The sequence below is a fragment of the Mus musculus genome, chromosome 17, assembly GCF_000001635.26.
Source record: "Mus musculus strain C57BL/6J chromosome 17, GRCm38.p6 C57BL/6J".
NCBI lineage: Eukaryota > Metazoa > Chordata > Mammalia > Rodentia > Muridae > Mus > Mus musculus.
The window spans coordinates 56,802,706-56,828,952 of NC_000083.6; the positions used below are offsets into that span (position 1 = coordinate 56,802,706).

The following is a 26,247-nucleotide window of genomic DNA, read 5'->3' on the forward strand; positions in this document are numbered from 1 at the left end:
ATACAAGGAAGAATTGAGGCTCACACCACTACCCACTAAAGGTGACTTGAAGGCCACACGCTGAGGGCAAGAAGCAGCCACTGCGACTCCATCTCTGATAGCCCACAGGTGTCAAGCATGACAACAGAGACCAGAGCCCTAGCTGCCAGCACTGCAGGGAAGGGGGCTTTGTTTCTTATGTTTCGTCTGGGTGAGGAATGTGCCACAGGAACGCAGGAACTCACACACACACAAGTCCTTCAGGGCTCTGCACCAAAGAACCATGTGACTTCATGTTAATTTACAAAGTGATAAAATAAAATAAACATTAAAACGTGAGACACAGCTGGGTACTTGGGAGACTGAGGATTATGGGATTGAGGTCAACTTCTGGGCCAGCCTGGGCTACACAGCAAGACTCTGACTCAATTCCCCTTTCCCCACAAAAACTCCAAAGTCCAAACCACAACTATATTTAAGGCAGGTGAGCAGTGAGCAATGATAGGAGGCTGTGTCCCTACAGGATGTATCCTCTGGAGGTGGCTCTGGGAGGCTGACAGTGAGGATAGTAATGACCAGGACAGCAGCAGGACCACCAGAAGAGGACACTCTGCTCCCAACATCTTACAGGGCCCAATCCTAAAGGCCTTTGTCTTCTCTTACTGGTACAGCTGCCTCTTTCCCTCAGCAGCTGGCAGAACGTGGACCTGGTCCTTCCTACTCACCTACCTGAGTGCTGGGTGCTGCTGAGGTTAGCAGGGCTACCCGCTGGCCACAGGGCCTTTGTACATACCGTGGCAGGTGAGGATCGTGCAGTGTGGGCCAGAGAGTGTCTTGTGCCGTCCATGCCCCCATGGATGAGGTAGGCTCCTGCGCCAGACACAATGGGGGTCCCCGAGACGTCCATGGTGATGCCCACCATGCCGTGGGAGGGGACTGCAGGTGGGGATGAGGCTGCCACCGTCACCTGAGTGCCACCTGGAGTCTCAAAGTAAGATGCTGCGCTGCTGGGGGCGTAAAGCTGAGGGTCTGGGTTGTAGGCGTAGGCAGCTCGGCTGTGGGAGAGAAAGCATCACCATTTTATAATTAATCAAGCTACGGAGAGATCTAAAGGAGACAATGGGCTTTAACAGAGCCCTCTGCTCTGCACCCACATGGTAGCTCACAACTGCCTGTCACTCCGGCTCCTGGGGACCCTATATCTTCTGCTAGTTCCAGTGGGCACTGCACTCACAAGCACTTGTGTACACTAACACATGTACACATGTGAGCACTCACATATATCCATCCATTCACACATCTGCACTACACACAAATTAACACAAACAAAAGATAGAAGAAAATTCTAGAAAGTTCCAGAATATCTTAAAAACTGGAAAATAAGTTTTGTCAACAGTCCAGGAAACTCAAAGGTCTGGATAGACCCAAGTTATCACTCTCAGGGGCCTATGACTTAGTTTGATATTTTTATTGAGTTTTCTAGAGGCCAAGAACACAAAAGCCGTGGCCCTGACCCCGGACCTCTGAGGTTGGGGTGAGAGAGAATGACTGTGGGGAGCTCAACACTTTCACACCAGTCCCACAGGGAGCACTGGAACTGTGAGTCTGTGGGGTATCAGGACTCTCACGGAGCACACGTACATGGCTCCGTTGGCGTAGACAGCGTCCCCACCCTCCACGTACTGCACCTGCGCGGGGTACACGTGCTGCACCTGCAATGAGAAGTGAGTGCGGGTCACACAGGGGACCAAGCTGGAAACAGAGGTAAGCCTGTGGGGGGGGGGCACCAGCACCCATGACAACATCCTTTTCCCCCTCCTCCCTCCCCTCACTCCGAGGGGCAGCACAGCCCTGGGCCTATGTTGTATAAAGAATGTCCAGCATGTTGTGGCACCGACTTCAGCCTCTCCCTGGCCAGGCTGTGGGGAGGCAGCTCCGTGATCTTGAGCTGGGATCCCAGACTATAGTAGCCTTCCCACAGCTTGGGTGTTCTGTGCTCTGCATAGAGTCCCCAGGGAGAGGACAAGAGGGAAGCCTGAGCCCAGCAGGAGACAGGAGCTCAGTGGGAGGCCTGAGGCCCCAGACTAAGAGGACAGTTCCAGACCACAGCCAGAGTGGGTAAAGCTTCTGGCTCCCACGCTAGTCTTTGTTTGCCCTCCTACAGAGCCAATGGCCAGGTCCTGGGAACCCCTTGATGCCCCTGGTGCTTTCTGGAAACCCTGCAAACCTTCTCCACTCCCCAAAACAGTCAATCACTATTACCCATTAGGTGCCAGGCAGTTCCTTCAGAAGGAAAGGGTGACCATACCTTTATGTGAATAAAGTTTTATTGGCACCCTGCCCGTCCCATACATCACTATGGCTGTTTGGCTGTTATAGTCACATTCTTGGCCTTTTCTAGGAAAGACCGCCTGAGAGGCCTGCCCCCATCCTTACAGAGCAGCCTCTCTGGACAGCTGCAGCGGGCACTGTGCCACTGAGAACAAAAGAGAAGCCACCGTCCTTGGCTTGTTGCATTTGCCTGTGATAAGTCAATTTTTTTCTTTTACCAGAGCTTCCGGAACTTTCCAGTGACTGTAGACACTAGTGACAACAGCAGAATGACACACAGGCTGGAGGCTGCACACAACTGCAGAGAGCTCACAAGTGCCAGTGCTCATGGGGTGTCCTTACCTGTGGTGGCACTGGCTGGACTCTGGGGAGGGTGAGTGTCTGCATCGGGGTACCCTTGGGAGTGGAGCCTGCAGCTTGGACCAGCACCCTCTGCAACAGACAATAGGAGTGTCAGACCCACTGGAGTTCAGCACCAGGGAAGACCCCTTCTGAACCGTGACCTGGCTGGCTGTCCCACTCTGCTGGCTGTGGCAGCATGCTGGGACCCATGGAGATGCAGACACAGGGCAGGGGCAGGGGCAGAAGTTGCATGTGCAGATACACACAGAGACACATATGGATGGACAGGCAGGCAGGCACGCACGCACGCACGCACGCACGCACGCACGCACGCACGCGCACACACACACACACACAAGCACACACACATGAGCACACACACAAGCACATACACACACATGAGCACACACACAAGCACATACACACAAGAGCACACACACATGAGCACACACACGTGCACACTAGAAATACCCAGTTGGGAATATGAAGTTCAAGCCCAGGAGCTAAGGTCAGAAGTGGGTTCTCCATGACAGGGCTCCCTGGTGCAACCCTGACCCTCACTGGTCTGAGTCACATCTTGGCTGTTTGGATGAAGGAAGCAGACCAGACTGATTTGAAGAGAGAGGATACTAGGGACTGTGGTCACCCACTTTCTAAGTGCTGAGAGGACCTGTGAGGACACATCTCTCTCTAGTGTTCCAGAATGGAACTACAGGTCCAATACAGTCCTGACCAAGACAGAGCCTGGCCCTGTGGGTGAGGGGGCTCCAGTTATCACAAGGATCCAAACAGATGAGTGTAAACACACATGGTGTCTGTCCTTAGGCAGGAATGTCAGTTAACCATGAACAGGTGCAGGGCTCTGACTCCCACCACAGCATCAAGGGTCCTTGAGGACCAATGGACATGGGGCTCAGATGTCACAGTGAATCCAGAGACAGGAAGTCGACTCAAGGTAGGGAAGGGGTCAGCAACTGCTGATAGGGATGAGCCTCTGATAGACTGTTGTGGAACTAGAGAGGCAGGATGGCTTAACTCTGTGACTACAATAAGAACCCTTCTACTTTCACGAGGTTCACTTTATATTGCGCCAATCCCTTCTCAGTTAAAGGGTAGTCAGGAAGGGCTATGCGCACATGGCTCTAGGTAAGAGGCCTTGCTGCACAGCATGAAGATGTGAGCTCGAATCCCAGCACCCACACAGAAAGCCAGGTGTGGCTACAAGCTCCTATGATCCCAGTGTACAGGAGGCAGGGACAACAGGACCTCTGAGGCTTGCTGGCCACCAGGCCAGCTATAGTCAAAGCCGCCGCTTCAGGACAATAAGGTGGAGAGGGACAGAGGCCTCCATCACCTTCACCTGGTAGCCTGTGTCCACACCCAGCACATCCCCTCCACTATTGTGGCACACACCTCCAATACCAGCACTCGGGAAGCCGAGGCAGGAGAGTAGTTGAGAACTTGAAGAAAGAGTGCATTACAGAGTGAGGGCTGTAGTTTGCAGGGCATTTTCAGCATTGCAGAAACTGCCCTCAGGCACCATCAGCCGTGGTCTCAAACAACAAGAGCAAAACAAAAACAAACAAACACACACACACACACACACACACATCCCCTGAAACACTAGGGGTTGGGTTGGATGTGATGATAAATAGCTGTAATCCCAGGATTCAGGGTGGAAGAAGGGGTGAGGCTGAGGCAGGGGGATTGCTGACAGTTCCAGGTCAGCCTTGAGTTACATAGTGAGACCTTGTTTCAACAGATCAGCAGAACAAAAGCAGAGGCACAGAGTTGCTAACACTGAGAGTGTGATGGGGCAGCTCGATCTGGGCAGTGGAGGGTCACGACATCAGAAAGCATGTAAGGAGCTGGAGGGGTGTGGACGAGGTGAGCAGCTTTGTGATGGAGCCCTTTTCTGACACGTGTAAAGGCACTGGGTTCATCACCAGCATTTCAGGAGAAACAAAGGGCAGCATCTGAAGGTAACTGCCTATCTATTGTTAATTTCCCCTCCTTTGGCTCTCTGAAAAAATAAGTTAGTATGTGTCCTATGCCTGTGTCCCTGACCTTTCAGTTTGCCTGGCATGCCCATGTGTCCTGCCCCACACTTTACTCTGAAGGCTGGTGTGCTCATGGCTACAGAAAACAGTGGTGGACGTCTCTCAAGAATGAATCTGGGCTGGGTGGGAAGCACATTCAAGACCCCGGGCTCCATTTCTAATATGAGGTAGGGGGAGAAGGAGATGGAGGAGGAGATGGGTAGGGGATGGAGGAGATGGAGGAGAAGATGGGGAGGGGATGGAGGAGATGGAGGAGGAGATGGGTAGGGGATGGAGGAGATGGAGGAGGAGATGGGTAGGGGATGGAGGAGATGGAGGAGAAGATGGGGAGGGGATGGAGGAGATGGAGGAGGAGGAAATGGAGGAGATGGAGGAGAAGATGGGGAGGAGATGGAGGAGATGGAGGAGGAAATGGAGGAGATGGGGGAGAAGATGGAGAGGGGATGGAGGAGATGGAGGAGGAGGAGGAAATGGAGGAGATGGGGGAGAAGATGGAGAGGGGATGGAGGAGATGGAGAAGGAGGAGGAAATGGAGGAGATGGGGGAGGAAATGGAGGAGATGGGGGAGGAGGAAATGGAGGAGATGGGGGAGGAGGAAATGGAGGAGATGGAGGAGGAGGAGGGTTGAATGGAGCTTTGGGGAGCATCCTAAGATTTCTCTCTACTTTGAATTTTTCAGTTATTTTTCCTTAGGCACAGAAGCTCTCCAGAGCGAGAGCCAGTTGACTGGTGGGGTGTGTTCTCTCCTCATCTGTGTCATGGTTCTTTGGTGGCACTTTTCAAAGAGTGCCGGGATGGCAGGGCGGGCACAGTCACCTGTGGGGAGGCTGGCATGGGCTGGGCTGCAGGACGCAGAGCCACTGACGCTGGCGAATCTGCTCCTCCCTCGGAGTTCTGCATGCTGGGATCTAGAGCAGAGAGAGTGGTGGTGAGGTGTCGGGGGGTCACACACCTGCAGCCCATGGCCCTGAAGCTGAGCAGCCATGATCACTGATGGCGGCAGGGGGCAGCTCCAAGAAGAAAGCGACCACTGCACCAACAGTGACCACCCAGGTTCAAATCCACAGAACCCATGTAAAAAGCAGGCTTGGTGTTTGTGCCTATAGCCCCAGAAGCGGAGAGGGGCAGGAGGACCCCGGTCTCAGATTCAGTCAATAAGCTCCTGTCTCAACAGTCACTGGAGACAGCCTATGACATAGAGTGCCCACAGGAAGAGGGGATGAATCCCTGTTTGGTGACACTGGGTTCTGCACCCGCCTGTGCTGCCCCATTGGTGATCACTAGATGGAGCCAGAACCACGCAGTACAGTGATGCGCGTCAGTGTAGCGGTTTCCAGAGGGAAGGCACTTGGAGTGGCTCAGGACACAAGCGGAGGGAGGCAGGAGCGTAAGGAGTTCAAGATGAGGAGTCTAAAGCCAGCCTGGGCTACAAACATAAAACAAAAAGTATTCTGTAAGAAAAATCTTTTGTGTATACACACACTGGAATGAGTAACTAAGCTGATGAATGAATAAATCAAATTCAGTGTTTTAATCCGACAGAGGGGAGGACGGCTCAGTCAGCAAAGAGTCCTTCAAAGGCTCAAGGACCTCTCAGTTCTGAGCCCAGAACCCAGTAAGAATCTTGGAGTCTCAGTGACTGTGAGATGGGAGGTGGAGATGGGGCAGGGGGAGTGTTCCTGGAGTTCATGGGCCAGCCTGGGCCACAAGGTGAGTTTCAGGGCAGCCTGGACTACTGAGTGAGGGAGGCTCTGTATGAAACAAAACTTGTCACCAAAGACTCACAAGAATGTCTGAAATGAACAAATCTAGTAACACCCAGTTGCTTCCATTCCATTCCGTGTCTGAACAATGGACACCTCATTCATACAAAGAGACAGACAGACAGACAGACAGACAGACAGACAGACAGAAACACACACATACACACATACACACACACACACACACACTAGGTGTGGTTGATCATGTCTTTGGTCCCAGTACTAAGATGGGCTGGGGTGGCCCAGGTCTCAGGTGGGAGAGATGATAACAGCCAGTGATGGCTGGTGGGTTTGTTGTTGGTACTGCTGCATGGTGCATGAGGTTTCCATGAGGGAAGTTCAGTGGGCCCACAGGTACTAGCCCTGAGGGACACGTGGAACATGTCCCCTGCCCAGGCTGGGTCTCTCTGTCCCTGTACTCAGCATGGGAGTCCTCTGTGGCTACTGAGTCCTCACAGTATGCACCACCCTCCTCACTCAGGAGCTGCCCAGGTTGTGGGATCAACTGTCAAGGAGCCCAGAGCTGAAGTTCAAGTGTGCCCTCCTCTCCTCATTCCACCTGAACCTCGGGATGACACTAGTGGCTGGCAAGCCAGAGAGAAGCTGGGATGTATCTGAGTCAAGTGAAAAAGTTAAAGGTTGTCATTCAATAAGGGAAGGCCACAGATGTCAAACTGAGGTTGATAAGCTACAGTTAGGTGTGTCGAATGTGTGTGTACGTATATGTGCATGCATTTGCTGCATGGGTGAATGTGTGTGTGTGTGCTTGTGCATTCTGGTGTGTACTGGCTGGAAGGACTGCAATAGCAATGGTGTGGCTGAGCTTGCTGGGCACGGGAGTCTTGCTCACTGGCCCTCTGCTTCTCTGCTTGGTTCTTTGCCTCTCCTGAGTTCTCTCCTGGGGGGACCTGGCTTTCTCTACCTGTCCTCACCTGATTTCCTCCCCTATGGGGGTCTCAGGAACCTGAGAGCACTCTGTCATCCTGCCTCTCTGAGCCTGGCTCATGGTTCCCTGGTGACCCAGCTCTACCACATACTGCCAGTCAATGGTCCAAAAGAAGGCCTCAAGTCTCCCCAAGACCAGCCTCTAATCCAGTCTGTGCATTTGACCTTGAACTTGACAGAGTGCCCAAGTGGAGTTGCTGGATGGCAGATTGCAGTGGCCAGTCTCCTGCTGTCTCCAAGGACTCCAAGAGGCAGGCACAGGCTGCAGTGCGCTGGGGTCTGGCCTGGCGCCAGGTGGATCTGCTGGGGAAGCGCCCTTTGTTTACAGGGGGAAAAAAAAATCTTGGGTTGCCTAGCAACAAGTGGGCAGGCAAGGAAGGGCAGGGAGGCTGTGAGCCATTTCTGGGCTGGGTTCCTGGCTGTCCTGACTCACTGTGACCTTAAGCAATTTCTCTCTCTTTTATCCCCACCCCTCTATCCACCCATCCAGGGGTGCTGTGACTCTGTCACTTGCCACTTGGTTAAGCTCTGCTGTGGGGGAATCAAGCCTCAGTTGGTCTTTGTTAGTCTTGGTGGCAAGACTGGCACCTGAGTCCTACCCACCAATGCAATTTGTATCCCTGCTCTGAGTAGGGGGACAGGTCCAGCCAGATGGGCCCACACTCCAGCTCCCCTACAGACAAGTTCTCTTGGTTCCCTGTGACCTGAGGTCTCAGGAGTAAGTGGCCTGTGTGTGACACTGGGCATTGGTGACCTGTGCTGGGGGCTGCCCTGCTTAGCATGGACCTGAAGGTGATGCTGGCAACTGTAGCGGCTGGCCATGGTGGCTGCATCTTGTCTCCCTCCCCACTGTGGAACTGAGTTCTTCTCTTCCATGCCCCTGAACTGCCTGCCTCTTGGTATTCATCAGGGTTGAGAGAGCTGAGCACTGTTCATGCCAGTCACACTGTGTGACAGTCACCCATGTCCCCAGGAAGGGTCAGGGTCCCCAGGGATACCAAGAAACTCAGCATTTTCTGGCTATCAACCCTCTGAAGCCTGAGGTTGAACTCACACAGACACCCACACACTGAGTGGAGAGAGGGCTCAGAGGTCCAAGGGCGGGGGCGCCCTTGCCAAGTGCCGGCCACCCTTGTAAGATTTCCTTCAGCTGAACTTTTGCAGTGCCTGAAGCCAGCCCTGTTTTTGCCATTTGGAGACTGGGTCTCCAGTAGGCCTGAGTTCACTGAGTGCTGAGGTTGGCCTTGAACTCCTAACCTCCAGCTTCCACTTCTCCAGGGCTGCAGTGTGTGATAGCCGTCACCACACATGATTTAAGGGGTGCAGGGGATGGAACCGCCTATTGAGCCCCATCAGTTTGCCTCTGGCACAGGTGGGTTTCCAGTTGGAATTGGCAACTAGTTCCCCACTGTGAATCTTCACATTCCATTTCTTTTTCCGGCCTACAAGGGGGCTCAGTGGGTCAAGGCACTTGCCACCAAGACTGACAACCAGGCCCATGATGGATGCCAGCTGTCCTTTGGCATGCAAGTTGTGATACAAGTACCCTTCAACTCATACACAACAAATAAATACAACAAAGAAATAAGAGTTTCAGAGGGGTCACACGGCTTGCTTTCTGTCACAAGGGAGCAGCTCTGGGAAGGACCTGTGCCTGCAGAGGCCCAGTGACAGACGGAAACTTCAGTGACTGGGGAGTTGGAATGCTGCAGGTCCTGGGCCTAATTCACTTTATATCGGGCTAGCCTTAGCCTCCTAAGTAGCCATTTCTCACTCCTCTGTATCAGACTTAACATCTAGACTAGAGATAAAAACCCTCTGGGATGTTATCACTTAGAGAACCCCAGTTACCACCAGCCCAGAGGCTGAGTCCTCAGGGTGTCTGAGGCCCGCAGCTGTACTTCTGTCCTGTGCGGTGGCTGACACTGGGGTCTCCAGCAGGGAACGTAGTGCATCCTCAGTTACTGCTTTGTCCCATTATGGCAAAGCTCCACTGAATAGCCTTCATGCTCAAATGAGGAACTTGAGGTCAGCTAACTCTGTGCTCCTGGATTCTCAAGTTTGCTCTGGAATAAACTCACCCCATGTGAGTGGAGAGCCATGGTTTTATGTCTACATGGGGAAAGTAAACTCACCCGTCATGTCCGGGTGCTCGGAAGTTACCAAGGTGGTGACTTGGGACTGGGGTAGAGCTGGCGGCTGACAGTGCTCTGCCTTCAGGGAGTGGGTGTCAGAGGTGTCACATGGACATGCACAGACACACAGTGCCCACCTAACATGGCTCAGTCACTCCCAGGACAGCACCATTTTGTCCCTGTAGACAGATGCCTGTCTGTAGCTGCACCCTGGGTCCCAGGAAACTGGCTAGCTCTGGTTTTCACTGCACACGAGGCTCAAGGCATGTTCACCCTGACTAACTCCCTTATGCCTCACTATGGGTTCCTCCACAGTGTACAGCCCTGAGGCCTGAAGCTACGCCACTCCCTCCTGCCCACCTGGACCTGTGCTCTGTCCTGGTCCCATCATCCCTTCCTCTTGCTCACTGCACCTTGACCAGGGGAACCAAACTGTGGATGGCAGCTGACAGCCAAGGACAAGATGGAGCAGGAGGCACTGTCCCCCATCCCTCCTGCCTGTGGGCAGTCACAGCACAGCTCACAGGTCTTCCCTCTGCCCCACAGCATCTTCTGGGCTCTGAGACTGGTGATGATGGGGGAGGGTATAGCTAGTGTTTACTCAAGTGGCAAAGCAAGCACTTCCATGGGAAATTAAAAAACAAAAAGCAGTTAGGCCCAATGAGATGGCTCTGAGCTCTGATGTCCTGATTCAATTCCTGAGATCCACATGGTGGAAGGAGGGAACCAATTCTCAAAAGCTGCCCTCTGACCCACCCAAGTGAGCTATGGCATGCCTGTGAAGATATACATACACTCACATAAATAGAACATGTAAGATAATCCACTAAAAAGGTGCTGTGTGTCTACTCTTATAAGCCAGGAGCTCACACAGCCCAGGCTGACCCAAGCTCATGATGTCGGTGAGGCTGGGCTTCGACTCCAGGGACTCTACTTCTCTCCTCTCTGCCTCCCAATCACTGGGGTGACAGGCACGTGCCACTGCACAGAGAGCACTAGATCTTAGCCATGGGTTGGGTATGATGGAGCAGAGCTGCTGGCTTGTCCTTCAGTTTTTCATACACCGAGCTTGCTTCCATTTTTATAGGACACTGTCACATTCAGTGCTGGGAGCAACCCTGAAAGTTCAGAAACCTGTTGAAATTCTTTTAAATGTCCCAGACACAAGCTGAGTCACTATAGCTGGGACACTGGGCCCCCAGGCAGTGGTGGCGCACGCCTTTAATTTCAGCACTTGGGAGGCAGAGACAGGTGGATTTCTGAGTTCGAGGCCAGCCTGCTCTATAGATTGTGTTCCAGAACAGCCAGGGCTACACAGAGAGACCCTGCTCAAAAACAAACAAACAAACCGCTGAGACAGTAGCCACTCAGCATCAAATGATAGTCTTCTGAAAAGTAGGGGGTGAGTGATGTACAGAGGAAGTTAGTGACAGGCTCCAGGGTGCATCGTGGGAGCACCCGAGACCCAAGTAAAGGTGGCAGCCAAATCCCCTCAGAGCAGCCCTGCTCCCAAGTCTGGATTTATAGCTTCTTGTGGGGGCAGGGTGTCTGAACAGAACTCAGGCCAGTGTTTACCTCAGCAACGGGGCCCTGGGAAATAGTCCCTGTCCCTAGCCACAGGGAGGAGTAGGAGGGCGGTGGGTCTGATCCTGATCCAGCCAGGGCTGGAAAGCGGCCTGCAAGAGGCACCTGTCGTGAGCCTGCCCCAGCATCTTTGGTGTACCCTATCAGATCACTCTGGGATCCCAGTGTCAGGGGGGATCCCAGCACAGGGGATCAGAGTGTTCTGGGTTCAGGTTCCAACACCAGCCCGTCCCGAGTGGGAGTGTTTTGGGGGCTCTGCTCTGCTTTGTCAGCCATCAGAGTGGCCCAGATAGAGACCCTAGAAACACAGGAATTAAGAGTTTCTTTAAACGCCTTTAATCCCTGCACTCAGGAGGCAGAGGCAGGTGGATTTCTGAGTTCAAGGCCAGCCTGGTCTACAGAGTGAGTTCCAGGACAGCCTGGGCTATACAGAGAAACCCTGTCTCGGGGGGAAAAAAAAAGAGTTTCTTTAAAATTCCACTGAAAACTAAAATCAGAGTCCGTGGGACTCTCGGTGCCTGCTACCTGCCAGCTCCCCACCCCCTCCCGCGAACCTCCACATCATCTAATCAGAAAACACATGCAGATGCTGGATGGGAACCGGGCGCCGGCCTCTGGCGCCGCGTGCCCAGCCCTCATTGTTTGCTGAGTAACAACGGTTGCCAGGGGCGACGCAGTCCACTCCCGTTTCCAAGCGCCCGTTGCCCAGCAACCCAGAGAATACTTCCCAAACCAAACAATGTCATCCCCGGGGCAACTTCTCTATCTCACGTTAAGCAGATCTAAAATAAAAATAAATAAATAAATAAAAAAGAAAGCCCTTCCAAATATGTAATCTATTATTTTCAGAGGCCTGAACAGCAAGACAAATAATTTCTTCTCTATAGTAACCAGGATGGACCGGCAGCTCACCAGATCTGTTCTGAGGCTAGAAGCCCAAACCAATGCTTCGCTCAGCTCCCAGTGATCCTGAGGCCGGCTGCCACCCTTCCCAGTCCTGGACCAGGAAGAAGGATGGGCTCAGTTTACCCTTAGGCAGCAAGTCACACACAAGTCTTCTCTAGGCAAAGAAGCAGGGGTTAAGCTATTTGAGAAAAGTGCAAGATCAGAGCAGTTGCCTAACATCCTGGACTCCACAGAAGGTAGCAAGCATGAGCGGAGCCGCACACACCAGTGGCTCAGGGTGGCCCTGTCCCAGAGGACTCCACGGAGAGTAGGGACTGCTACTCTGTCTTCTGCCCTCCCAGAGAGAAGCAATGGCTAAGAAGAATTGGGTGACTTCAGAGGCCCTGCTGGGCTCGAGGGTGCGGCCTTTAAGGCCCATGTGAGGAACAGCCCTGGCCAACATCCTTTGTAAAGGCCAGTGAGCTTGTCATCCAGGCAGGGCCTAGGCTCTGAAGCCATCTCCTTTCCCTGATAATTACATTACTCAGTAGTGTATGTGTGAGCATGCACCCGCTATGCACAGAAGTCTGCTTTCTCTTCCCACTAGGTGGGTCCTGGGCATCCAACTTGCATTTTTTTAGGCTTGGCAGCAAGCACCTTTACCCACAAGTTACTTCTGTAGCCCTTGAGACAGATTCAATCAAAGCACAGAACCAGTGTCCAGCCTCCCGGGCCAGTGCTGGATCATTCCAGCACTGCATCAATAAACATGGGTCAATTAAGTGGCCCTGTGGCTTCCAGTGCAGACAGGACAGGGCCCCGGTGAAGTCAGAATTTGGTGGTGGTGGTTTGTTGTTTGTTTGTTTTTTGTTTTCTGAGACAGGGTTTCTCTGTGTAGCCCTGGCTGTCCTGGAGCTCACTTTGTAGACCAGGCTGGCCTCAAACTCAGAAATCCCCCTGCCTCTGCCACCCGAGTGCTGGGATGCTGCTGCTCAGTGACACTGGGGCAGTCACTGACTGCTGGGGTGGCTGTATTGCCACTGCTGCTCTGGGGATACATCTGGTGTTCTACATTGGCTTTGGAGGTGCTGTGGTGAGGCCATGGAACCTCCTGTTCAAAGGAGGAACAGTGCAGGGGTCTTAGCTGTCTAGGGCTTGGGCAGCAAGATGGAACAGAGGAAAAGGCATGAGGGCCTACGGAAACTCACACTTGGTAAACCTGGCCAAGGACCCATGGCTGGGCACCCACAGGCCCCACAGGTGGGTCCACTTCTATCACCTTGCTAAATGGACATAGTATCAACATGTCTCTAATGAAGTGTCTCTCCTCTTTCTGGATGTGAGGCCAGGGTTGAGTGCAGCACCCAAGCCTTATCAGAGAAGTATCTTTGTGCAGTGGACGGTCGGGTCGGTGTCAACACAGAAGCATACAATTGACCAAAAAGAGAGAAAAAGACACCACGTGCTCAGCCACAGACGGGGGTCTACATCACAGCTTGCAGGGACTGTGTAATGACAGGAGAGAGGGCAGAGAGGCTGGAGAGCCTGATGGGGCAGGACCAGAGCAGCCATAACGGGAGTCCAGCACCAGCATTAGCTCTGGGCTGTCAGGACAGGCTCAGGTCTGTCCTCTTCTGTTTTTGGTGACTCCATTCTTGGGTCTTTGTTAAGTCAATTTCCAAAAGAGGAGCTCGGGATCACTCTGGGGACATGGAATAAAATGTTCTGAGCGCTGGAAAGGCAAAAAGAGAGGCATGGGGATTCTTTTAAATATATTTGGGAAATGTTTGATTTGTTTGTTTTTGTGTTGAGATGGTGTCACGTAGCACAGGCTCAAACTCTCTATGTGGCCAAGGATGACCTTAAACATCTGACTCTCCTGCCTTCACCTCCCAAATGTGACTGGTGTGTGCACCATGCCCATCACATCTTCTTGCATTAACCATGTAAAAGCTTACATTTAAGATTTTACATAGCCAGGCATGGTGGCACATGTCTCTAATCCCAGCATCCAAGAGGCAGTGGGAGAGGGATCTCTGTGAGTTCGAGGCCAGTCTGGTCTACACAGTGAGTTCCAGGACAGCCAGGGCTATGTAGGGAGATCCATGGTCAACAGCAACAAAGCTAGCTGTGCTCAGGACTGGGGACCTGCCTGGCATGTGACACTCAGCACCACAGTGACACTATGGCTGACCTGAGACTGGCCAAATGCTTACTTGGAGCTGGAGGTCTCTGACCTGGCTTTTGTCTCCTCTCCTCCTAAAGGCCTGTTTGTGTTTTGTCGAGGTTGTCACAGGCAGCAGGACAACCTCGTGTCACCCCCAGGAGCCCTGCCGAGGGAGCTGGTGCTCAGCTCTGCTGCTGGTTTGGCCACTGCTTATGTTAAGGTCAGCAGTGAAGTGGGCACGGGAAGACAGCGGAGCATCCATTGGCAGACAAACAGCTGGGACTCCACAGTGGGACAGCATGGGACAGACCTGATGCTGATGGTGTCTTCCCACACTTACTCTCCATCCCAGGACCTTGTTCACCAGGAGCTGAGTGAAGGAACATCAGCACCCACCGCTCGTGTCATCACCAAAAGCTTTTGTAGGACCCATGATTGCCCAGTTGAGAAGGCAGCTAACACAAGGTCACAGAAGATTAGATGACAAACATGCTATGCAAAAAACATATGGGAAAAACAGGGAGATGGAGGAGGAGATGGGGAGGAGATGGGGAGGGGATGAAGGAAAAGTATGAACTCACAGGGAGATCATGAAATGTTCTGAAATTAGTGCTGATGGCCACATAACTTTGAATATACAAAAGTGTGGTAAGCAATATATTTTAAATGGGTGAACTCTGTGGATGTAAACTATAATTCAATAATCTTGTTTTTGCATACATTTGCATATGCATGTACTTTCATATCACAGCACACGTGTGAACATAGGAGGACAACGTGGGAACTGGTTCTCTACTCCCACCACACGGGTCCCAGATTGTACAAGGTAGTCATCTTAGTGGCAAGCACCATTAACCACTGAGACACTTTGCTGGTTGTGGTAAATTGCTTTTAAAAATGTATATGGGTCTCAGGTGCAGAGGCTCACATCTTTAATCCCAGCACTCAAGAGGCAAAGGCAGGAAAATTTTTATGAGTCTGAAGACAGCCTGGCCAACAGTGAGAGCTCCAGGACAACTTAGTGAGTCCCTGTCTTAAAAACACTGAAAAGGGCTTGGAGAGATGGCTCAGCGGGGTAAGAGCACCGACTGCTCAGAGGTCTTGAGTTCAATTCCCAGCAACCACATGGTGGCTCACAACCATCTGTAATGGGTTCTGATGCCCTCTTCTGGTGTGTCTGAAGACAGCGACAGTGTATTCATATAAATAAAATAATAAATCTTTTTTAAAAAACACTAAAAAATTAGTGGAGAGTAAATGCAGCTTTGAGCATGCTAGGCGAAGACTCCACCCACGGACCACGCCCCCAGTCCCTCACTGGGGGATTCCAGGCAGGGGCTCCACCCATGACCACGCCCCCTCATGAAACAACAACTAACCGACCTGTCCAAGCTGAAACAACAACTAACCGACCTGTCCAAGCTGGTCTTAACTTTCAATCCTCCTGCCTCAAACTCCCATTGTCTGGGGTGGTTGGCCTGTGCCACCAGGCCCAGCTCAACAGCTTTTCAACATAACAGCACTCCCGGACCTGTCTGTAAAATCCCGCGGGATCATAGCATCCAATAGGGCAGCTGGCTAAGGTGGTGCTTGTTGAAAGAAGAATAAAGTAATTAATCACGAACTGAAATGGAAGCAATGGCATCTGTGGGTTTTAATGCAGGTAATTATACTCACTGTAAAATCACCACAGCACAAAACAGTAACAGGCTTATTCATTCACTGTTAATTGCCTGGTTGTATTTCAAATGTTCTCTCAAAAATTAAATCATTTGACTGCACAGTAATTTTTATGTAAAGAGGTCCACAGGAGGTAGACAGAAGTTCAGGGTGGCAATGTATGCTTGTCACCCCGGCATCTGAAAGCAGAGAGAAGCGGGAAGATCACAAAACAAAATAAGGACTAGCAAGATGGCTCAGAGAAAGGGCTTGCTGCTGAGTCTGGTGGTCTGAGTTCAATCCCAGGGACCCACACAGTAGAAGAGAGAACGGATCCCCATAAATTGTCCTCTGACCTCTGCACATGTGCACACACACACACACAAAAGTAAATAAATGTAATAAAAAATTTAAAGGTTAGCTTTATGTTATATGGATTTTTATTTCCATTTATTTATAAAAATAAATTTTATAAAAGGATAAGTGTTGAGGAATACCTAGTCAGAACAAAAGGCGCACCTGGTGCAGGGTGGCTGTTTTCCTCAGAGAAAGGACATCGCTTGTGATCAAGTGACAATTGGGCGGGTGCAAAACCTCAGAGGCAAAATCCTTGTGACCTTTGCAGCAATGGACTTGGGGACCAAACAAGTCAAGAGGCTTTGCAGGGATGGTCCCACAGGAGGGGGGAGGTAGGAGGGAGGGATGATTTAGAAAGGCTGGGCTTATGCTGCCAACACTTGCCTCTGCAAGGCCCATAAATAGACCAGCCCAAGGGGGATGAATGGGGAGCAGAGAGCGGGAGGCTGGCATTGCACAACACAAAGTCCGAAACAAGATGAGGCTGGGGTTTGGGAACCTAGACAAAGGCAGCCAAGAGAACGTGGGAGCAGCAGGGTGTGAAACTGGTAGTTTCTAAAAGATCTTACAAGTTTCTGGAAGAAGATTCTAAAAGTTTCTAGAACATTAATTGGGAGGTCAAAGGAAAGCTATTTGGGATCAGTGTCTCAGAATCATACTGTATTATCAAAAAATTATCAACTGTATTTTAAAATACGAGGGAAGTTGACATTAGGGCAAATAATCTCATTCAGGGTGAGGTCTTGCTTGGGTTTCTGTTTCGAACTGTTTGTTTAAAGTGCAAGAAGGCAAACTACAGCAGAAACCACAGAACTCGTGTGAGGTTCCGGAGTAGAGCCCTGTATTCAGGCAGCAGGACACAGATGCCATTGGTGGTTCACGGTACATGACAGGACACTGTGGGCAGGGTGGTCTGTAGGCTGTGTGTAGACTGCACTAACTGGAGAGGAGCACCTGCCTTGGTGGTGTCTGTGGGAGACACACACCCACCCCTCGGAGGGACTTGGAGGGCCAGGAAGCCTGGCTGCTCCATGAGCCCTGGCGTAGTCAAGGCAACAAGCACAGACTTGTGGCTATGGAACCAGCCTGGCAGGGCACATGGGTGCAGCTCCTGGTGAGGAATGTGGCTGCATCAGCACAGGGGAACGTGAGTGGGTGGGGTGGACCTGACACAGCGACATGGGCTCCAGGAGGCGCCTCAAGGGGCTCAAGAACCATCTCTGGTGCCTTCAGGATTCAAGGTGGCATTGAAGTATATGTGTTGCTGGGGAGGGCCTGTTACCTAGCATTCTGGAACACTTACAAGATTGCAAATTGGTTGGGCCGGGAGGCAATGAACAGGGAAAGGAGGAGAGGGCAGTGTGCATGCTCACTCGTGGTGGGCATGGAAGTGGTACTGAGGCCACAGCTTCTTCTTCTTTTTTTTTTTTTTTTTGGTTTTTCAAGACAGGGTTTCTCTGTATAGCCCTGGCTGTCCTGGAACTCACTCTGTAGACCAGGCTGGCCTGGAACTCAGAAATCCACCTGCCTCTCTGCCTCCTGAGTGCTGGGATTAAAGGTGTGCGCCACCACCCCCATCGAGGCCACAGCTTCTTAAGCAAAGGTGCAGCCTCAGGCAAGGACAATAAGAGTCACCGTCATCTGCACTGCAAGGACAGTAGAAGGCAGTCACAGTCAAGAAGCCTCAGAACCAGCTGCTTCCTTTTGACACGGGCAGTGCCACAACCTGCCTCCTAGCCCAGAGCTGCTGGGCATCCTAGGACACACCTACATAGCGGAAACTTAGGCAGCAAGGAAAAAGAAGCATTGGCAGCAGAGCCAGAAGGAAACAGATGGTGGGTGGGGAGGCTGCTGAGGGCTGCTCGATGCGTGCAGAAGCACAAAGGTAAGTATTAGCTCAGCCATGGACTCCAGTTACCACTCCAAGGACATAAGGACAGTGGCTCAGAGAAAGACCCAGACACCAAAAGGCCACACAGGGTGTGGGGCTCGGTGACAGATGTCCAGAGTAGGGAAACTCAGATACTGGAAGTGGATTCATGGGCGCTGTTCAGGAGAGGAGGTTTCGTTGAGAGCGATGGACTGTTTGGGAATTAAATAGAGGAAATGCTTACACAACCTTGTGAATGTATCCAAAGCCCCTCAACTACCTGTACATAAAGAGTGAATTTAAGTCAAGGTCTCTGGGCTGGGGAGGGGACATGAGTGGGCAGAGAGCTTGCCCAGCACCCCTTAACTGTGGTGGCTCATGCCAGTTATCCCAGCACTCAGGAGGCAGAGGCAGGAGGGTCAGGGGTTCAAGGTCAGCCTCAGTTACATAGGGACTTTGAAGCCAGCCTGGAACACAGGAGACCTGTTCAAGGTGAAGGAGGGGAAGGGGAAGGGAGGAGGAGGGAAGGAAGAGGAGGTGGGCAAGGGGGAGAGTGAGGGGGTATGGGGGATGCTTCTCTTGGGATGTGGCTCAGGAGTTAAGGTAGTCCAGGAAAGCTGATACAAGCTTCTGATCCCATAGCCAGACCATGGAATGACGGCCACCGTACAAATCTGGCCAATTGCTGCTTGGTTTTGCATTATCTACTAGCTACTGAGGGTTTTCATTTTTCTTTTTTCAAGTGTTTGGAAGGCATCAAAAATGAAAATATTTTGTGACAAGAGAGTGCTCAGGGGTAAAGGTGATTGCTGCTAAGCCTAAGACCTGAGTTCCAGCCCTGGGTCCTACATGACTGAGGTGATGGGAGAGACCCTACTGCCACACAAACACAAAAATAAATTTAAAAGTGAAGTATAATCTCAATAAACAAAGGACAAAGATGTAATAAATAAAATTGCAACACTGGGGATTTTCCTTCCAACTTCCTTTTTCTAGAAGTCAAAAGGAAATTTTCCCCGGCTTAGGGATGGATGGATGTTTGGATGTGAGGACAGACAGATGGCAGGGCTGCTCTACCTGCTGAAGGTCTGCATTTGTCCCACACTGTTTTAAACACACCGAAATCTCTGGAAACTTCCAAATAAGACCAAGAGCCGAATCTGAGCACTGCCATGGTTCAAACAGAACTGAGCTCGTAAGTCTTCCACTGTATATTCAGCCCTTCAAAAGGAGGCAGGCTGCACTTCCGTTCTAGGACCTCACATCTGGGCAACTTTCTGGAAGAACAACTCACAATTTTGACCAAGCCACAGGGCTTGAAGATGCCTAGCTGCCTAGGCATGTGCATGGTGCAGGTGTAGCAGCGGACTCAGCATCAACAGGCGCCTGCCACCAGGTCTCATAGAGCGGGTTCGATCCCCCATCCTCAGAGTGGAAGACAGGGTCCCTGACTCCCCTTGTCCACTAGCCTCTGGTATGAATGTGCATTTGAGGTACTGTCCTCCTGACATACTAAGTGTGCTAGGAGAGCCTGGAAGCCGAGTGGGGCAAAGCCTCTAGCTGCCCTGGTGCCCAGGAAGGAAAGGAAAGCGGGTTAGGTAGTGTGAAGGCTGGGCTGATTCCATGACAGGCTTCAACTTGGCAGTTAAAGAGACTAGGCCTAAAAACTCAGGCTTCAGGTAGCTAGTCAGAAACTGCCCCACCATCTGGCCTGAAACAAGGGCAATGGGTCAGCAGTTTCCAGACAGCCCCAACACCCCAGTAATGGAATGTCCTTAGAGATAGCTTAAGACACAGCCTACCTACCCCAGGATTCCTTGGCAACAGTTTCCAGCCACCACGCCCTGACTGGTTCTGGAATGCCTAAAGATAGTCAGACAAAGCACACCTTAGGATTCCTCTAAGGTGCGAACTCACTTCAGAGTCTCTCTTTCTTGGTAATGGGGAGACCCCAGCATGCTGGACTTCTGCAGAATAAAACACTCTCTGTGTTTACATACTGTTTGAGTCTGGAGCCTGGAGCATCATTCTTCAGTGAATCATGGACCCTAACAGTAGAAGGGTTGGTTCCAGACCAGAAGTCGTCAGCTGAGCAGGAGACTCTTTTCCTGATCGGACATTGCCAGGGTGCCATGTTTGGCCAACACCACTAAGTTAAGTTAGGGTAGAAGTATGATTCAGGCTAGGAGTATGGCTTGACTCTTGCTGAGCTTCACAGCTCGAGGCAGCCTGCAAGTAACATACACTCCTGTTCACACACCACACACTCCTGTTGCTTAGGCTGGGTGCTCACAGGGGTTGATGCTAGTGCGCAGGGGTTGCTTCCATGAGACTCTCTCTCCAGCACCATCCTTAGCTTTCCATATGGTGAAACACAGTCACCCAGTTAACTTCAGGGATGGCAGCTGATTGAGCCCATAAATATCTCCTGAATGAACACTGGCTTCAGAAAACTGGACAGAAACAAAGGCCCCAAGGAGTTTTCTCAAATCAGAAGTCACCCAGTGTTTGACCTTCCTGTGAACATGAAATTCCAACAGGTTTCTGGGAGTTGCATCCCAGAGAGGCAGGAAGGACCAGTGGAGACATCATGAAACAGGCACATATTTCTACAAACTTCCAAGACCTTAGCCCACAGCCCACCTCTTGGACACAGAGTATCTGGATAGTGTGGGACGTTTCTCAGAGGTAAACAGCTTGCAGGGAACAAGACAGCAGGATTGGGAGGAGCCTGACTAACAAGGGCTTCATGTGTTGGCCAGTGACTTCCACAGTGAGTCAGACCAAGGCCACAAGCCCGCTGTCTTGTCTTTCTAGGACACAGTCCCTTCCTTTCCTGGGGTTTGTCTGCTTTGACCATTCCTGTTTTCTTGGTCTTCAGTCCTAGAAGTTACTTCCTCCCATGCCACCTCAGCCTCTTTCAGCTTCTTCAACCTCAGAGGCCTTGGTTCAATGTGAGCCAATGTCCAGAGGTGGAAACAGCTGCAGAGTACATGGATGGATGGACAGATGGGTGGGTGGACTGGTTGGTGAGTGAGTGGATGGATGGGTGCAGGGATGGGTATGTGGGTGGATGGATGGATGAACAGGTGGATAGGTGGATGGATGGATGGGTGGAAAGATGGACAGATGGATGGACGAGTAGGCACAATGTAGTCCATCCATACACTTAAGTATTACAGGATGAAGAAGATTCTGGTACCTGATCCAGCTATATCAGGGTTCTCTGAGGAATAGAAGCTGATGGAATGCACACATGTGTACAAGAGGTTTATCAGAGTGGCTCACAGGCTGCTGTGTGAGACTGGACAACTCAGCGGTCCCATCTCATATTGCAGTCATGGAGATTCTCGAGAGCTGCCGGATCCAAAGTCCACACTGGGATCCTAAAGCTGTGGGTTCTAACACCATCAGAGGAGTGGCTCAGGATAGATGACCTTGCCAGTGAGCTATGGTAAGCAAACAGAAAGTGCAAGCGTCCTTCCACATGGGCTGTGAGCACAAGTGTGCCCCAGATTTAGCATGGGTCTTCAGACCTCAAATGATGCAACCAAGAAGAATCCTTCACAGATGTGTTCAGCTACTTGGGTCTTGGTTAATTCTAGATGTAGTCAAGTTACAACCAAGATCACATCAGCAAAGAGGGCTTTAAGGACACAATGTTCATTTAAAATGAGCCAGACACAGAAGGCCACATACCAAGGAATCCTACCCACAGGAGGTCCCAGTACCACCAGATCCACAGAGACAGGAAGGTGAGCCCCAGGGCCTGGATGCTGGTGTCGAATGACTGCAGAACTGTCATCTGGGAAGAAGGGGGTCTCTGCAGAGGCTGCATGGCCACACAGATGCTTTTCATTGGCCGGTGTGCCATCATGACAGAGGCCAGCTATGAGTTGGGTAGATTGCTTCCTCAGCTTCTTCCTCTGCTTCTCTTACCCTTGCTTTCCTCTCAGGGCCTCCTACCCTTCCTGGAACCTCATTCACATCAACACACAGCCCTGAAGGGCCTCTAGCTTGGACACCCCAGATCTTATGGATGTCCCACCCTGCTCCCTACTTCACTGCTGTCCCTCCATTGTCTGACGCACACAGCTGGCTGTATGACCTTTTCTGGCTCCCAACGCACCCCCTCCATATCCCTGAGGTCACTGAATTGGCAGGATTTGCCTGGCCCTGAAGCCAGACATCCAGGAAGGTTACTGATCTCCAGGTCTGAGAGGCCGTGATGAGCACCCAGGTCCTGGGGAGCCCTTGAGGACAGACAGCCACCAGAACCTCTGATCCCAGAGACCACCAGCCTAGCAAGACAGGAGACCAGGTGGCTGGCTGGGCAGATATAGTTCAAGCCTAATGGTGACATTCCTCTTTGTCACAGATGCTCATCTTTGTCACTGCTTCAAAACTTGGGAAAGTTTGGAGGCCCAGGATTCAGTGGATAGAGCAAATCACCTCCTATCATGCAAGGAGTCCTAGGTTCCTTCCCGGGTGCTGTCTAAAGGAGGTGTGGTGGCATATGCCTTCCATCCCAGCACTCAGTAAGTGACAACAGAATGATCAGGAGGAGTTTAAGGTCATCCTTGGCTACACGGCAAGTCTAAGGCCAACCCAGTGTACAATGCCCTCCCCATCAATGTAAAAATAACCAACAGGATTTGACCCAAGAGTCATGGTTAACAACCCCTGCTTCGTCCAAGACCTTCCACAGTCTACCTTCCTTTCCTGTGGGCCTTTGCAGTTGGCCATCAGTAGTTTCTGGAAGACTCTTGAAAACACGGCCATACCCCTTCTCCCCATGAGCCACTGTAGCCAGTCTAAGGTTTGCTAAAGTCCTGATTACCTTCCCACACTCTTGGCGCTTGGGCACAATGCCTTCTGTATCCTCAGGGGAACGTTGTCTGCTCCCCCTGGCTGGTCCTGCCTGTCACAAGAGGGCACTCAGTCAGTGGAGGATAGTGACTGGCATCTATCTGATGAGCCAATGGTGTGGCAGCCCTTTCTGGACACCTCCACCTCACACCTGCCAACTCTTCTCATGGCTCCACCTCCATCTCTCCTCCCTCCAATCACCAGGAAGCAACCAGCCCCCTTCCTCTGTCTTGAGCGTGCCAGTGGATTCCATAAAGCACTTTACCCCAGAGCCTTTGCACTTCCTGCCCCTGCGAATCTGAGATTCATTACCTAATAATGTTAGGCCACAACATGTCCCTCTATCTTGGGAGTGGGGTTCTCAGGTAGCCCGGGCTGTCCATTCAACTCATTATGTAACCAAAGATGACCTTGAACCCCTGATCCTTCTGCCTCTGCCTGTGTTCCATGGGCTGGACAACAGGCATGCTTGCTCCACATACCTGGTTTCTGTTTTTCCTGGTGCTGGGGACAGAACCCAGGGCTTTGTGTATGCCAGACAAATGCTTTACCCACTGAGCCCCAGCCCATCAACACTCTACCTATTTTTAAATTTTGTTAACATGTGCATGGATTTTATTTTTTGCTGCTTATATCTATGTATTATGTGGATGTTGAGTGCCCTGGAGGTCAGGAGAGGGCATGCGATCCTCCACACCTGGAGATGTAGAGCTAACTGGGAGCTGGGACCCAAACCCAGGTCCTCTACAGACAAGTCAGTGCTCTTAACCCCAAGCCACCTCTCCCGCTCCACTCTATTTTTTTAAAAGATTTATTTTATGTAGATGAGTTCACTGTCGCTGTCTTCAGACACACCAGAAGAGGGCATCAGATCTCATTACAGATGGTTGTGAGCCACCATGTGGTTGCTGGGAATTGAACTCAGGGCCTCTGGAAGAGCAGTCAGAGATGGCTCAGGGACTGGGAGCACTCTACCTATTTCTAATGGGTGTATGATGTTTCCCGAGTGAATCAGTGAGTCCCTGTGAGGCATATCCCAAGAGCAGAAGTCTCTGGGTTTGTAGGGAACAGGGGCCAGTCAGCCATTTTGTCAGGAAATCACAGGATTCCCTAGGGCCAAAGAAGCAGTCAGAGGTACCAGGGTGCTGGGAAGAGTGGCAGAACCTGCCATGCTGTAAGGAACAAGATAAGGAAACCATGGGTGAATGTAACCATGGAAACCAAGCCTAGAGTGTGGGTGTGAATATGATAAAGTAACCATGGAAACCAAACCTAGAGTGTGTGTGTGCACAAGTATGATAAAGTTGAAGTAAGGTAACTGCCTGATGAGGTAATGTGTGAACACCTTAACTGACCGCCTATCAGCATGGCAGCAGTTAGGGAGGAGGAGGATTGTGGTTCAAGTTCAGAAATACGTGAGACCTTAAGCAACAAACAAAATGTCATTTGATGACAGAACATGAACCATGCGGGTGATCCAGTTCATCTCCACCTTCTAACACCCATGTCACCCACCCATCCATCCATCCACCGTCAGTCTGTCCATCTAGCCATCCACCCACCTATCCACCCACCCACCTGTTGAGGTTTGGTCCGTTGCAATGTATTGCAAGGCTAACACTGGCCCTGGTTGTCTCAGGGTTGGGGAGATCATCTCACACACCTTGCTCCTTAATTTAAAACTACTGGTTGATTAAAGTTGTCTACAGCCTGTAGCTGGGCAGAAGAAAGGTGTTGGTTCCCAGGCTTAGGGTCTGAGGCAGAGACCACAAGGGAGAGAGAAGATGCCGCTGCCATGGGGTAGGTGAGTCATGAAAGCATAGCCACGAGGCTGGCCAATTGGAATCAAGAGCAGCCCAGATGGAGCGTGGCAAGTTATAACTCGGGGTTATTGATGGGGGAGTAGACATAATAGCATCGAGGGTAGACATCTGCCCAGCTCTAGTGCTTTAAGGCTTACTATAAATTTAAGTTTTGTATCTTATCTGGGAACTGAATGTTCAAAGGTGGGTTAGAAACTCACATATGAGATTGAAAATGTAATACAACATCTACCCATCTACCCATCCATCTACTCACCTGTCTGTCCATCCATCCATCCACCCCCACCCCCACCCCCATCCACTAATGCTGGGCAAAGCTGGGCGGAGCCATCCCACACATACTGAAGTTCCAGTAAAGGAGCTCAAAGGCTTAAGCAGCACCCAAGCCCTCTGTCCTGCCAACACTGCCTTCAGGAAGCCCCAAGCACCAGGGTGCCAAGCCTTTAGTCCCACCCCTTACTTAGTCCTGGCTTACTTGATGGGGACAGAGCTACAGCTGACGCGAAGTGACTTCTCTGTGATATTCAGAACCGAGGTAGGAACTATGGCTGGGTCATCTCAGCCCCAGAGCTCCAAACACGGGATGGGAGGTTGCAACATCCATTAGTGCAGTTTGCTGGGGGCTGCATCCTCCAGACAGCTCATCTCATTTTCAACAAGCGTCCATAGTTACAAGCACACAGGGGAGGTGCTGCATTTTTAAAGTCAACGTCAGTTAGTTTAAAAGAAACAGGTGGCACTCGGGAGGCAGAGGCAGGTGGATCTCTGAGTTCGAGACCAGCCTGGTCTACATAGCAAGGTCCAGAACAACCAGGGCTATATAGTGATGCCCTATCTCAAAAAATACAATAAAATAAAGAAACAGGGCTGGGATGCCTGGGCAGTGGCAGAACACTTGCATAGCATATGCAAAGCCAAGCACCTCAATAAATAAATAGGTAAACAAACAAAGAAAGAAAACAAAACCTGTGACTCCTTCTAGTCAAGGACTTAACAAACCAAGCAGCCTTTATACATGAACTATTAATATTATATGAACACACTTGCTATATTAACATACATTCATATATGGATAATCTACATGAATATTTTCATTATCAATGGGAAGGCTGAGGGGGCTCAGCAGGAGAAAGGAGCTTGCTGCTAAGCCTGGTAACCTGTGTTTGATCTTCAGGGCCATCTCCTGCTTGTCGTCCTCTGATCTCTAATGTACACACCATAGCCCATGCAGATGTTGCAGATGTTCACACACACACACACACACACACACACACACACACACACATAATAAAGATTTTTAAAATGCCACTACTAATACAGTCTAAAGTGCCAGGGATACTTCATGCAGCAAGAGAATGACAGGCTGTATTTTAGAGGGCCAGTGTGTTGACAAGTCCTTCACAGCCCTGTAGTGGCCCTGGGGCTCAGGTATCCACAGTGACCCACCAGACAGGCGGTAGGCCTGATGCTAACAGCCT

General features: G+C 51.2%; 1 protein-coding gene across 2 annotated transcripts in view; it reads right to left on the minus strand.

Annotated features, from left to right (window-relative positions):
• The window catches only part of Rfx2 (regulatory factor X, 2 (influences HLA class II expression)), a 55,112-nt gene that overhangs the window by 26,809 nt on the left and 2,056 nt on the right, over nucleotides 1-26,247 (minus strand). For both annotated transcript variants that reach the window (NM_009056.2, NM_027787.1), the window contains exons 2-5: nucleotides 5,529-5,620; nucleotides 2,653-2,742; nucleotides 1,621-1,691; nucleotides 773-1,034 (exon numbers count right to left, since the gene is read on the minus strand). In NM_009056.2, the coding sequence (NP_033082.1) occupies nucleotides 773-1,034; nucleotides 1,621-1,691; nucleotides 2,653-2,742; nucleotides 5,529-5,612 (507 nt within the window). In that variant the 5' untranslated portion in view covers nucleotides 5,613-5,620. The remainder of the gene's footprint in view (nucleotides 1-772; nucleotides 1,035-1,620; nucleotides 1,692-2,652; nucleotides 2,743-5,528; nucleotides 5,621-26,247) is intronic.